Raw genomic sequence first — 12,459 nt, forward strand, 5'->3', positions numbered from 1 at the left:
GTAGGGAGCCTTGGTGGAGCAGTCTGTTATTAACGTTTCTGAGGGGTGCGCCGCGCGCAGAAAAATGTGCAGACGCGTTTTTCTTTGTTTTTACACTCTGAGCTACAGCTGGCACCGGCAGTGCTTACGTTGTCCCATCTTCCGCTGTTCTTCGCTAACTTCCCCACGGTCCCCACTTCACAAATTTCCCTTGTCCCAGGGGCAGGCGTTATCGCGTCAGGAGAGCTGCTGCATTGCTGCATTGGCTACGCGCGCCATGCGTACCCCCAATCAGTCGGTGCAGTGTGCGTGCATGCAGCCAGCGCGGTTTTTCTCTTGTCAGCTGTCACCGCACCCTTAGTTCTGCATGCTTCTTGAATTTCCCATATGAATCACTTCCGGAAAGCCGGCTTGATTCCTGTGATGTGGAGGTGTGCAAAGCTTCCGGTGGTGCAGTGATGGCGGTGCTTTGGTCATCGGTGAACATTGTTCCAGTTCCCTGAAGTTCGACTTAACGAGCTTTTACAGGTATTAGAACAATCAAACCCCTCCGGGTATTTACTGTCAATAAATGCGGTGAAGTTTGTCATCTTTTCTTTTTTTCGGCACAACCCTGTTATAACAATTATTGGTTATAACAATGGTATTTTCATGGCACTTGAATATTGTTTTAAGTGGTCTTGACTGTACAAGCAAAGCAGAAAAAATCTTGCTATGCTAAATCAAAACACCTTAGCATAGCAGGCTTTTGTCTTTTGCCTTTCATCTCACAGAAACGCTTCTCATGTTAGTGCTCCTGAGGATAACTATGAAAGTGCTCGCATGAATCTGACTAATTGCATGATTTTTCACGGCACAGTGATCCCTCTGTTAGCATTCTGCCTGTTAGTCTGACTGATGAAAGATCTAGTATTTTAGCTTATCTCTTTTGCTTTCTTTTTCCTCATGCTGTGCTCACATTATCTTCAGTTCTTCATTATATAAGTAACCGGGCTATGGTGTCAGCAGACACAGAGGCAATGTGAACAATCAGCCAACTAGCCCGACCTCAGCTAACCCAGTCCAAAGTCTTAGTAATTTTGGTCTTCACTTCGTGACACTCTGCAGGTCAGTATGGCGTGCCGAAGCCGTGGTACTTCTTTGTCACAAAGTCCTACTGGTGTGGCGCCTCACACCTTGACAGCCCCAGAAAATCAGCCTGGGAATCCTGCAACGGAACGGCCAGCTTGAACGGTGGGTCTTGTCCCATTCTCTACAAGTTTTCACTTTCAGTTCTTTTTATATAATCACAGTTGCTTCACTCAGTGACTAAAATGCACATCAATTGAGATGGTGCTTTTATAAGCATTTAATCCATTAAATGTCGCTGCAGAAACCCACAGAAATGCAAACAGTAGTCAGACACCTGCCAAAGGGAAAGGCCAGTATTGACGCAGTCAACATGAAATCATTTGAATTCAAAGAGGACTGAAAATTTGTTTTAATTTTGCAGAGTTTAGATTAAGGGGAGCTTTCATTATAAAGTCAATGTTGATGAGACTTAAAGGGTCAGTCTACTCACCGAGATGAGTGTATAAATAATGGCATATTCTGGTAGTTGGCACCCTATAACACCAATAACGAGGGGTCTGCGCCCAGTTTAGGCAGGAATTTATATTTTATTTCGGCGTTAAAAGTCGCGTAAAAAAGCATGGTGGCGACCCCAAACGTTCATTTTGTTCAAGAAAGTGGTAGTCTTTTTTTGTAGAAGCATAAGTGAATATACTACGTACCATTTGTATGCCCCAATGTCAGAGAAACGCACGTTTTGTTCTAGTAAACTGTAGAAGGCGTACCGCTCGCTTTTTCTGTAAATCACATGAATATTTATAGTTGCACGTACGCAAAACGCAGGCACATTCCCACCTTTAGTTCAGCGTATGCTAGCAGAGACGCAAAAATAAACTCAGCCTATAGTGGCGCCATCTGGTCGTCAGGACGGGAACCATTGCTGTAAACAAACCGACTCTTCACTTAAGCCTAGGAGCGGCAGAATCGTCACTTTAATTATTAAAATAAAGCAAATTTATCTCTTATATGTTTTCTTATAGGCGAGATGAGGCGAAGCGAAAGACAGGCGCCCCATTTATGGCCAGTGAACGCACTGAAAAAGGAAGCAACAACGAGAATTCAGTCCGAAGCGAGAGGTCCGGCTTCGATGGGCGCCGCCATGTTTGTAGCCGCGCGGCGGAAATCCAGATGGTTGCCAGATGAGACTACCATCTCATACAGATGTGTTCCCACATAAATAAATTCTATTTTAAAATGTTCTACCGCACTACTTGGCACCACAGCTGGCTAAACGGTAATTTGAGTAAAGAGCTATCGGTTGCCGCAAAGAAAATATGGTCGATAAAATTCAGTAGACTGACCCTTTAAGTGTCAAATCAACTGGCTGTTCGAAGAAAGAGATTCCTCAGTACAGTGAACGCCACTGCACACAGCACTGTGTTTCATGATACATGTGAATGAAAACAAACAAAAAGGTCGTTATAGGAATCAACTGAAAAGGCGCATAATGGCATGCCTCTGTTGCATGCATCATAGCTTTATATTTAACCTAGAGTGCGGTAGCCTGCTGGAAAAATTGATTGTTGCATTAGCTATCCCCCACCTGGTGAGTGTCACCATCACTGAGGCATTGTGTATTAGTTGCAACTTATTATGCCCATTGTTTGTTCTTATTTTTGCAACTAGCTGTAGTTGTGCATTACGTTTTGCTTTTTTTTTTCTGCGAGTCTTTCTTTCGTGAACATACGCTGTAAATTATTTTAATTTCTTCAAACTTGTGCATGGCCAATGCCTGCGTGATGTATATTCTGTCCCAACCCCTGCCATAGCCCCTTCTTTGAGGTTAGCACGCTATGCTGAAAGAAACAAAGAAAGAATGAAATTTTGAGCTGAGATGGATGCATCAAGTCGTACTGAGGAAACCGTGGGACAGTCTGCAGCACTGATGCAAGTCAAGAACTTTTCAGAACCAGTGTTAAATAGACGAATAAAATTAGTTGGTTTTAATTTGTTTTTCCTGGCCACATGACCCCAGGAAAAACAGAAGACATGGAAGAAGAACCCCACAATCTCCCACTGGGTGTGCGCATTCTCAAGCTGACCAAAGTTTACGCCGGTGCGGACCGGGCGGCCGTCAACGAACTGAGCCTCAACTTCTACGAGGGACAGATCACATCCTTCCTTGGTCACAATGGTGCCGGCAAGACAACCACCATGTGAGTGCTTCTATAAAGTCCGAGCACTGTAGCCTGTAATGACCGTTAAGGATGATCCAAACGGTTCTTCAGCGAGATAGACTGAATAAAATGCATGCATTGTGTTGTGAGCAGTGAAGGCTGGTTGCTGGAAGTTGCATGTTGATGATGAAAGTATTTATTACGCTGTTCTATAGCATGTATTTGTTCTTGGCTTTGATTGTTCAGCTGTGCACCTGCTTTTCAGGGCAGAAACTGAAGCTGTCTGCACGTAATTATTGTGATGTGCTGCTTAAATTTTTAGTGTGGTAATTTGACCTTGTGGTTTGTGCAGTGATTTTCTTTTAACGAGCTGCTCATTTTTTCAAATCATAAGGGCAAAAATAAACTTTTAAAGGGCAAAAATAAACTTTTGCTCTGTAAGCCATGGAAATAAAATGCTGCGATTTGAGGGTTTGGCTTTGTTTGTGCTTGAAGGTAAAATTCCGGTAGCTGTCGCAACTGTTCAACTCCAGTTGATGTGTAAGTTATGCAGCTTGAATTTATGTCTTAATTTTTTTTCTTCTATTTTTGTTTCTCAGCTCTATCCTCACAGGTCTATACCCTCCGACGCAAGGTACGGCTGAAATTTATGGCAGGGACATCAGGTCTGAGATGGACATCATTCGTGAAAGCCTCGGCACTTGCCCCCAATACAACGTCCTCTTCGACAAGTAATGTTACTTTCCTGCTTTTTGGTCTGAGAATTCGTTTGTATAGAGGGGGAAAGAGGTGAAGAAGCTTCTGCCTTGCATAGCAGCTAAATTTACAGTGACCTCTGTCTTGGCAAGACTCCACTTCTTTAAGATCCTTATGACTTTTTTAAAACTCGCATAATATGTTCATGTCATTAGCGTGTCGGTATGTTGCATCATAGATACCACAGAAATAATATGCCATCATTGGCAGTTATCTTTGCCTCAGGGTAAAGGTTGGAAAATGTGTTCTTAAGTATATCACAAAAAATTGCTGAAGAAGCAGTGAGTATTGTGCCATGTGATTGGTTCAGCATGGGGGGGTGCCATGCACATACTGCATTGGCTGGAATGCTCACATTGCATTGAGCACATCCTAATACCTGCTTCCAGCCCACCACCCGTACTTAGAGAGAGGCCTCAGAAACAAAACAAAAAATGCAGGGTTTGGTAAGGGACCCCATGATGATCCAAAATTCTTTACAGGAGGGCAGTGTTTTCTTCTTTTTTCTTAGTCTTCAAAAAATGTACCTCTTTCAAAAAGAAATGTGCTTCTAATTGAGAAAAAAGGTGCCCCAGTTCTGTGTACTGCGCATTGAACCCGGTATGCACCCTGGTAATTCAAATTCCCATTAGTCTGAACTGAATTTATTGATTTTAATTGGCTTGTTTAGAATGTCACTGTCACTAGTGCAGGTCCTTTTGGTATGAAAGGGAATAACCAATATGCACAGAAAGACAAATTTTCTGGTTATTTCTCTTCTAACTTAGAAAATGACTTTTGGATGTATTTGTACGCCAAGAGGCAAGCTAGTTGCAGAACAGCTCAAATGCTCAAATTTGAACTTTGTTCCCTTTCAAATTGTAGGGACCTGTACATTTATCATGCCAGAATCAAGTCATAGTTCACTAATTTATTACTGGTATGTTTTCCTAGCTTTTTATTTTTTAACTTTTTATGCTATCATTGACTGCGTCGTAAGTATAACTACAAAATGTTTTTTTTTATTATGTTGTGTTGCAGCTTGACGGTTGCGGAACACCTGTGGTTTTATGCTCGGCTAAAAGGACTCGGCACAGATGTAGTTGGAACAGAAGTTGAATCGTTCGTCCGTGACCTAGCCCTTGTTCACAAGAAAGATGAATACTCGTGCAATCTCTCAGGTAAGTCAGACACAGCTTGACTGCGAACTTGCATCAAAGTTTATAACTATTCTCATGCTTGCTGTTCTTTTCTTTACATCACCTTGTACTGCGTGCAGCTTTTCAGTTGTGAGCTGTGTTCGTCATATCATAGCACTCTTTTACCACTTTTTGATGAAGCTTGCAATTGGTATTTATGTACAAAAGGTGACTTGCAAAATTGTTTTGGTGTCTAAGGGATGGCAAAACAAAAAAATTGTCACTTGGTCCTTGAGGTTGTAATTTTTTTAATATAATATAGGCATGTGGCCACCTGACATGTTTCATTATTGAATGTGGGGTTATGTTTTATCACATTCTTCGTTCACTCTCCCTACACTTGCATCATGTATAACTGCATTGAATTAGTGAACAGTTCAGGCTTTTCATTCAAGAAGGCAGTGTTATGATTTTGTAAATAATTGCAACATTAAATCCTCACTGCTTTATGCTTTATATGTATTCCAGGTTTCTCAGAGCCTTTTTATCTGAAATACTACTCTGGATAAAAAATGATTTCATTATACCGTAACTTTCATGCTTTGTCCCATGGTGTTTTATTTATTGATCTGAAAAATTACAGATCTGCTTTACCTTTGTAAATACCTTGTAGGAAATGGACAATGTTGTTAATTTGATATCAAACGCTGAGTTTTATATGAATTGATGTGTTGGTGCCATCAGCATGAATGCATTCTTTAAATCTGCACAGTTTGAACAAATTCTCACCTGCCTTCGAGTTTGAGTTATTGACAGTTGACTATACAGTCTAGCCCGTTTATAACGAAGTCGGCGGGAATCGAAAATCACTTCGCTATATCCGCTATTTCGTACTATGCGGACTACGAAAAAAAAATGCAAACATCGGCATACCGATGGCGTCACGCGCGTTCTCAGTAGCGTTCGCCGTGCTCTCAACCTGGAACAGTGCGACACTGCGCTCAGTTGTCCGTTCACCAGCTAGATCAAGTCGAATAACTCTGTCCTTATAAACAGCATACAACGATCCGCGATAACGATAAAAATGAGCCACGCTTCCAACACGCACAATGCCGCCGCGCTTTCTCCCTGCCTTGCACACCGCGGCACCGACATAAAACAAAGCGCGCACTGCCACACCTCCTGTAGACTGCAGTCCAGCCGTGGCGCCGACTGCTTAGGAGAAATAGAGAACCGCGATTGGCCAAGACGGCTGCTCTGTGCGACGTCATTGGGGAAAAAAAAAATCGTCTATGTTCTTTTTTGCATTTTTCCCCTGCGCGGCGTGCTCTACCGCTCTACGCTGTGACGCCGTTCAAGGACGGCGCAACACGAGACCGGCGTGCCATGCGATGCAGTGAAGCAACCTTTCGCTCTGCAGGAGAGCAGACGACGCCACGAAAGGACGCCGTCAGCCAAATTTTGCTCTTATTTTCGCGGAAAAAATCGCCTCAAGGACGCAAATATGTGTTGATTGGCAGATTATTTTTCGGTTGGTAGTAAATCTCTTCGTTATATCCGCTGACGTGCTCTTATGTACTTCGTTAAAACCGGACCCAAAATGTATTGAAAATGCAAAAATGGGAATGGGAAATTGAAATCCCTTCGTTATAACCGCTATTTCACTATAAGTGGCTTCGTTATAAACGGGCTAGACTGTATTTGTACAGCCAGCCACACCTAGAGCAGTAATTTGCAATTAAGCTAAGAGCTTGCTCGACTATGGGCTGTTGCTTGTACATGCACTAAGTTACTTAACTTTCTTCTTCATTGTCGTGACAGCAGTGAACTAGGACTGTGTATTGAGTGATCTTTCCTCTTTTTCTTTCTGTCTTTCCAAAACATCCAGGTGGTATGCAACGCAAGCTTTCGGTGGCCATTGCTTTTGTCGGTGGGAGTCGAACAGTGATCCTCGATGAGCCAACAGCCGGTGTGGACCCGTACGCACGTCGGGCAATATGGGATCTCATGCTCAAGTACAAGCAAGGTCCGTCTTGCCTGTTGCCATCTCTCTACTAATTTTTGGAATCTATCTACCGTGATTGCTCAAACAAATGTTGTCGCAAGGTTTCAGTGTACCATCAGCTAGTTATCATGTGCGATGTGTCATTGATACTACCAACAGAAGATGATGCCAGTTCGAAATCAAAAATAAGAACTTCTCGGTTGGGTTGTTACTATATCCTTACTAGGTGTTTCGGCCTCCGCAATAGTATGGACACATAACTGACAAAGAAGATGGCGTTGTGGTATATTAAGATTTGACTCAGCTGTTCAGAATTAAGCGTTATAAAATCTTCAGCAGACAGTCGTTCAGCTCAACTAAAAAAAATTCTAACGAGCAAACCCAAATGTTTGTAGCGAGCTTGCAGTGTTAGGCACAGTTCTTGAGGGCTAACTGAAAATTGTGCTTTCTTGTTGCATGACTGCGACTGGCTCATGAATGTCATTTTTCGCTGAAGTTAGTGATGCAAACAATTTTTGTGTTTCAGCAATTCATGCATAGAAATGAGTGCTCCTGCATTGTTCTCTAATGTATTGGGTGCCAGTAGTTATTTTAAATACTTTGGTTTATTTTCTTGTTTGGGCAGCGTGGCTCACTGAATGTACTGTTTATTTATGTGCTAACAAAGCTCTCAAAGAACGCTTGCATGGGGAAGTTTGCTTATTAGCATTGAGAGGCAAAACGATATCATCAGTCTCACAGAACAAAACCTGGCATCAGAGCAAGGAGATGTCCCTACACCTCGTGTATAGTTTTTTCTGTCCTAGCGATGCCCATTTGCTGTGCAAGCAGTATGCTTTGAGGCTGACTGTATTTGCAGCATTTTTTGCAAGTCTCATTGAAGAGTGGCTGGGTTTTCAGGTCGCACGGTCATCATGACCACACACCACATGGATGAGGCCGACTTGCTGGGTGACCGCATTGCAGTCATCAATGAGGGCCGCCTACGTTGCTGCGGTTCATCGTTGTTTCTCAAGACACGGTTTGGCAGCGGTTACTACCTTACTCTTGTACGACCGGCACGTCGTAGCAAATCGCTCAAGAATCGACCATCCCCTACAGCGTCTGCTTGTAGGGATGTGGTAAGTAGTACGACTGGTTTAACAGAGCGGCATGTTCGTGGGCTGTTAGTGTTGCTGTTACATTCTGGCAGGTGACACTAGCTGCAAAAGAGGCAGCATTGTGCAAAGCTTTGCAAGTGTTAAACTGTACAGTATAATCTCGTTTAAACGAACTAAGTTAAGCTAAAATCTTGGATAAGACTAACAATGTCATAACATTGGATTGGTTTTTCATAGGCTCATTTGCCCTTTAATATGAACTGTTTCACATGTCCTTCGGTTAACCCTTTGAGGGTCGAATTATTTTGAAGAAAACTTTCCCAGGTGGTCAAATTACTTTATTGCGGATCTTGAATCTACAAAATGTATATAATCGAGAATAAATAGTAAAAAAAAAATTAGGAACAGTACTTTGGTGACAGCATCACTCACAACTGGAAAATGTTCAATAGAATAGAATAGCAACGATGATAAGCAAGCTAAGAGCAGCACCAATAACGATAGAAATCAACTTTCGCCGCCTCTGCAAAACAGTGCCCACAAAGAGAAAACACGTTTCGCGCGACTCCGTTGCGATCCCGTTGCGATCCCGCGGCGGAATCGAAACCGCGTAGGCGCTTTGCCGCCGAGAGCGAGAATACCTCGCGAGCAACGGTGATAAGCAAGCTAAGAGCAGCGCCAATAAAGATAGAAATCAACTTCGGCAGCCCCTGCGAGATAGTGCTGACAAAAAGAAAGCTCAAATTTCGCGCGACTCCGTTGCGATCACGCGGCGAAACCAAAACTACAAAAGGGGTGTTACCGCAGTCTGTGCCGCCGCGCTAAAGCTAGACATAAGTTCTGCTTATCTCCGTAAGAAGGCAGCACAAAATTCAAACACTTCTTGTAAGTCCTAAGAGGTGGCAGCACCCCCCAGTGAGCACGCATTGTTCTTTTGGCGCAAAATTTCAAACGGAAGATCGAAACCGTACCCGTACGGCAAAGACCTTGCGGGACAGAAAACCGCCGCCGTACATATACGGCAAAAACCTTCAAAGGGTTAAGACGCTCTTTTTCAGCGACCATGACCCACGGCGACTTCACGCAATGGTATTGGCAGAGCGTCTGCAAGGCTTGTTGGAGGCATGGTAGAGAAAAAAAACTGACACAATGTTGCTTCCTCAGCAGAAAACATGACGCCAGAAAGCTTCCCACATTCTTAGCGCACCTCTGCAAGGCAGCTTCCCTGCATTTTCATGCGTAAGGGGAAGTGTTTATCAGTGTTTATCAGTCTGATAGTTTGTCTGACGTTCCTATGTAGTCATCTGTGTAGTATTTGATGTCTGAAATTGTTGCCATGCTCTTGTGACATTTGCACTTGATGTGTTTGTTTGGTTTCATTGTCTGATTTCTTTTTCAGGCCCACAAGCCAGCCGATGGAGCTAACAGTGTTTCATCGACAAATACTGATTCTCCTTCACTTGTAGCAGGTGGCTGCGGCGATGAAGCCAGTATGTTATGTTTTATTCCTCTGTTTTTTTTTTCTTAGTCCCCAACACTTATGATCAGCAGAGCGCCGTAGCTGTTGTTAAAGGGATACTGAAGCAAAATCTGAAAATTGAACAAAAAGGCTGAATATAGATTCTCGGAATGTGATTACACCGAAATCTAGTCGTCACTGCGCATATTTTTCAGCGGATGGTTTTATTTTCGATGTTTCATGAGCGTGCGCCAAGCCCTCCCCTCGCGCCAAGCCCTCGGCGCGAGGTGGCAAGCGTGACGTCATGGCACCCTCCCGCGGCGACAAATATGGCGGCGCCCTTTGATGCATGAAACGTCGCTTCGTACTGGTTGCGTCGTTGTTACTGGCTTCTTCAGCGCGTTCACTGGCCATAAATGGGCCACTAGTCTTTCGCTTCATCTCCTGTTGCACATAAGAAAACTTACGAGTAATAAATTTGCTTTATTTTTTATTTAGAGTGACGATTCTGCCCCCTTTAGGCTAAGAGGGGTGTCGGTTTGTTGACAACAATGCTTCCCCTCCTAACCACCAGATGGCGCCACTAGTCTGAACATCGTCGCGCTTCTGTTTTAAAAGCGAGAATGCTAGAAATGGCACAAGGTCCGGAAAAAGTACCTGCATTTAGCGGACGTAAGCGTGCATACGGTTATGGTATGTAGACAGCATCGATTAACATTTTGACATATCTGTGTACGCCGTGAGCAGACGACAGACATGGAAAAGCCGCGAGTAGCGATGGCAATCGTGCTTCTGCGGGAACGGTGGGCGCGCGGGTGTTATGACGTCTAGTCGCAGCTTCCACAGGCGGCCACCAGGTGCAACGATACGGCAATAAATCGCGAAAAAAAGCGTGTTATCCGCCTTTTTCGCTAAAATGCTTGTCATATTTATCAATTTTAGCAGTCAAGCTCTTGTTTACATGCAAAAGAGCAGCTCCAAAAATTTGGTTCAGTATCCCTTTAAGCCTCATTATTGTGAAGTTTAAAAAGAGCTGATATCAGCTTGTTATGATTGTTTTCATATTAAATCCACAAGAAATTATTGTGCTTTGTGTTGCATTTTGAGGGGAAGTGTGTTTACCTTTATTATGTTCACTACTTTGTTACGGATTGTTTTTTTATGATGGAGGCTGATGAAGTGCACATGAAAGAAAAGAATAGAAGAAGGGCATGTTTGACTAAGAACTAAGCTCAAATGATGAAGCTTCAAAATAGCGTTACGTAAAGTGTTGTTGGCGTTATGACCAATCACACTACTTATCATGAAAGTGCCTGTTTTGCATCGAGAAGTTCAGTCATTGCTTCTGTCTCGGGTATCACTGGAGAGACAGTGTGCCTATAGTATGGGAACGAAATGCAGCTATTTTCTTCAGCAAACGCCCTAAATTTCTCAGGGAAAAGCTGGCGAATCACCATGTTTCACGGGATTTAAAGTTGCAGGATTCTCTTAATTGCAGTGCGCCTAATCAACCTATGTTAGAGGTGCCTTGTGCTTTATTAACCATTGCTCCTTTCTTTTTTTTTTCCTTTTAACTTTGGCCGTCTCAGCTGAGGTCCTTGACAAGCTCATACGGAGGCACATTCCCAAGGCAGAGCTTGCCACAGACATGGGAGCCGACTTGTCGTACAGGCTTCCGGCGAGCCCAGAGACGTATCCCTGCTTTGTGTCCCTGTGCAAAGACCTTGACGACAATCTCACAGAACTTGGCATCACCAGTTATGGCATCTCGGATACCACACTGGAGGAGGTATGCCATTGTTCTATGACGAAACAAGCTTTTGTCGCTGCAGTACCTTTCTCCCCCCCCCCCCCCCCCCCTCCAATTAAAAAAAAAAAATTATATGTTTGTTCAGGTTTTCAAGCCAGGAAGCTGTGGTGAGGAACAAAGCACGTGGATTAGTCTCTGTGTTGGTGTAGAGGAGGCCAGCATTACAATTTTGTGTAGGAATGCTCATGTTCTTGTTGTGACTTGCTTTGACAGGTTGCTGCAACTAAAATAAACAGGGGGCTCATACGCTAGTTCTGTGAATCTTATTTTCGTAATAAGCTAGACCGCACTGAACTTCACATGTACCCCAGTGACCTCAGTGAGTTGCTATGGGCAGCTTGTACGAAATTCATGCTGCATGCTTTCTACAAGTGTCTAAGCTTGGCAAGTTGGTGGATCATGCTGTAAAACTTGCATCACATAAGAACAGGATAAGGACAGGGACACAATTACCACAGCTCTGTGACATGGTTGCAATGGCTGGGGTAGTTGTTTGCTTTAAAAATGGCAAGACGTGGTACTGGCGCTAAAGAACAAGGCTGAAAATGAACGTTGAGTTTAGTTTAACCGAGACGCCCAGCTTTCTGCCCCCATGTTACAGAGCTCTGGTAATTGTGTTCCTGTCCTTCTTGTGTCTTTTTGCATTTTCAAGTTTTCCACCTTGCTTTAATGTTTGTGCAGTAGTGCACAATGTACGAGGTAGAAATCACTGATGGCTTACTCTTGTGCATGTAACATCTGCATGAAAGGGTACTGAGCAGTTGCACATTGTTGATAATGTTTGTTCCACTTAAAAATTTTGTTTTCTCTATTGAAGGTTTTCCTGCGAGTGACTCAGGGCAAGAGTAATGCCAGGAACCAGCCAAATGGTGAAGGTAAGGCTTTAGAGTTCTATTTACTAAAGTAGTATTTTCACCTATGCAGCTTTCAAGTGCTGCTTTTTACCTCGGCAGTAATCTGCCAGCTTAAAAGACATGTTCTAGTAGTGTGTAGAAGAGAGAGCAA

General features: G+C 43.4%; 1 protein-coding gene across 1 annotated transcript in view; it reads left to right on the top strand.

Moving 5' to 3' along the window:
- LOC149365620 (phospholipid-transporting ATPase ABCA1-like) overlaps positions 1-12,459 on the top strand; it is a 58,212-nt gene that overhangs the window by 20,947 nt on the left and 24,806 nt on the right. The window contains exons 17-25 of the mRNA XM_089544667.1: positions 1,087-1,212; positions 3,065-3,245; positions 3,806-3,937; positions 4,983-5,122; positions 6,969-7,106; positions 7,986-8,206; positions 9,585-9,675; positions 11,234-11,433; positions 12,272-12,329. Of these exons, the coding sequence (XP_089400793.1) occupies positions 1,087-1,212; positions 3,065-3,245; positions 3,806-3,937; positions 4,983-5,122; positions 6,969-7,106; positions 7,986-8,206; positions 9,585-9,675; positions 11,234-11,433; positions 12,272-12,329 (1,287 nt within the window). The remainder of the gene's footprint in view (positions 1-1,086; positions 1,213-3,064; positions 3,246-3,805; positions 3,938-4,982; positions 5,123-6,968; positions 7,107-7,985; positions 8,207-9,584; positions 9,676-11,233; positions 11,434-12,271; positions 12,330-12,459) is intronic.

This window comes from Amblyomma mixtum, chromosome 1 (genome assembly GCF_055824585.1).
Source record: "Amblyomma mixtum isolate Tamu chromosome 1, ASM5582458v1, whole genome shotgun sequence".
Lineage (NCBI taxonomy): Eukaryota > Metazoa > Arthropoda > Arachnida > Ixodida > Ixodidae > Amblyomma > Amblyomma mixtum.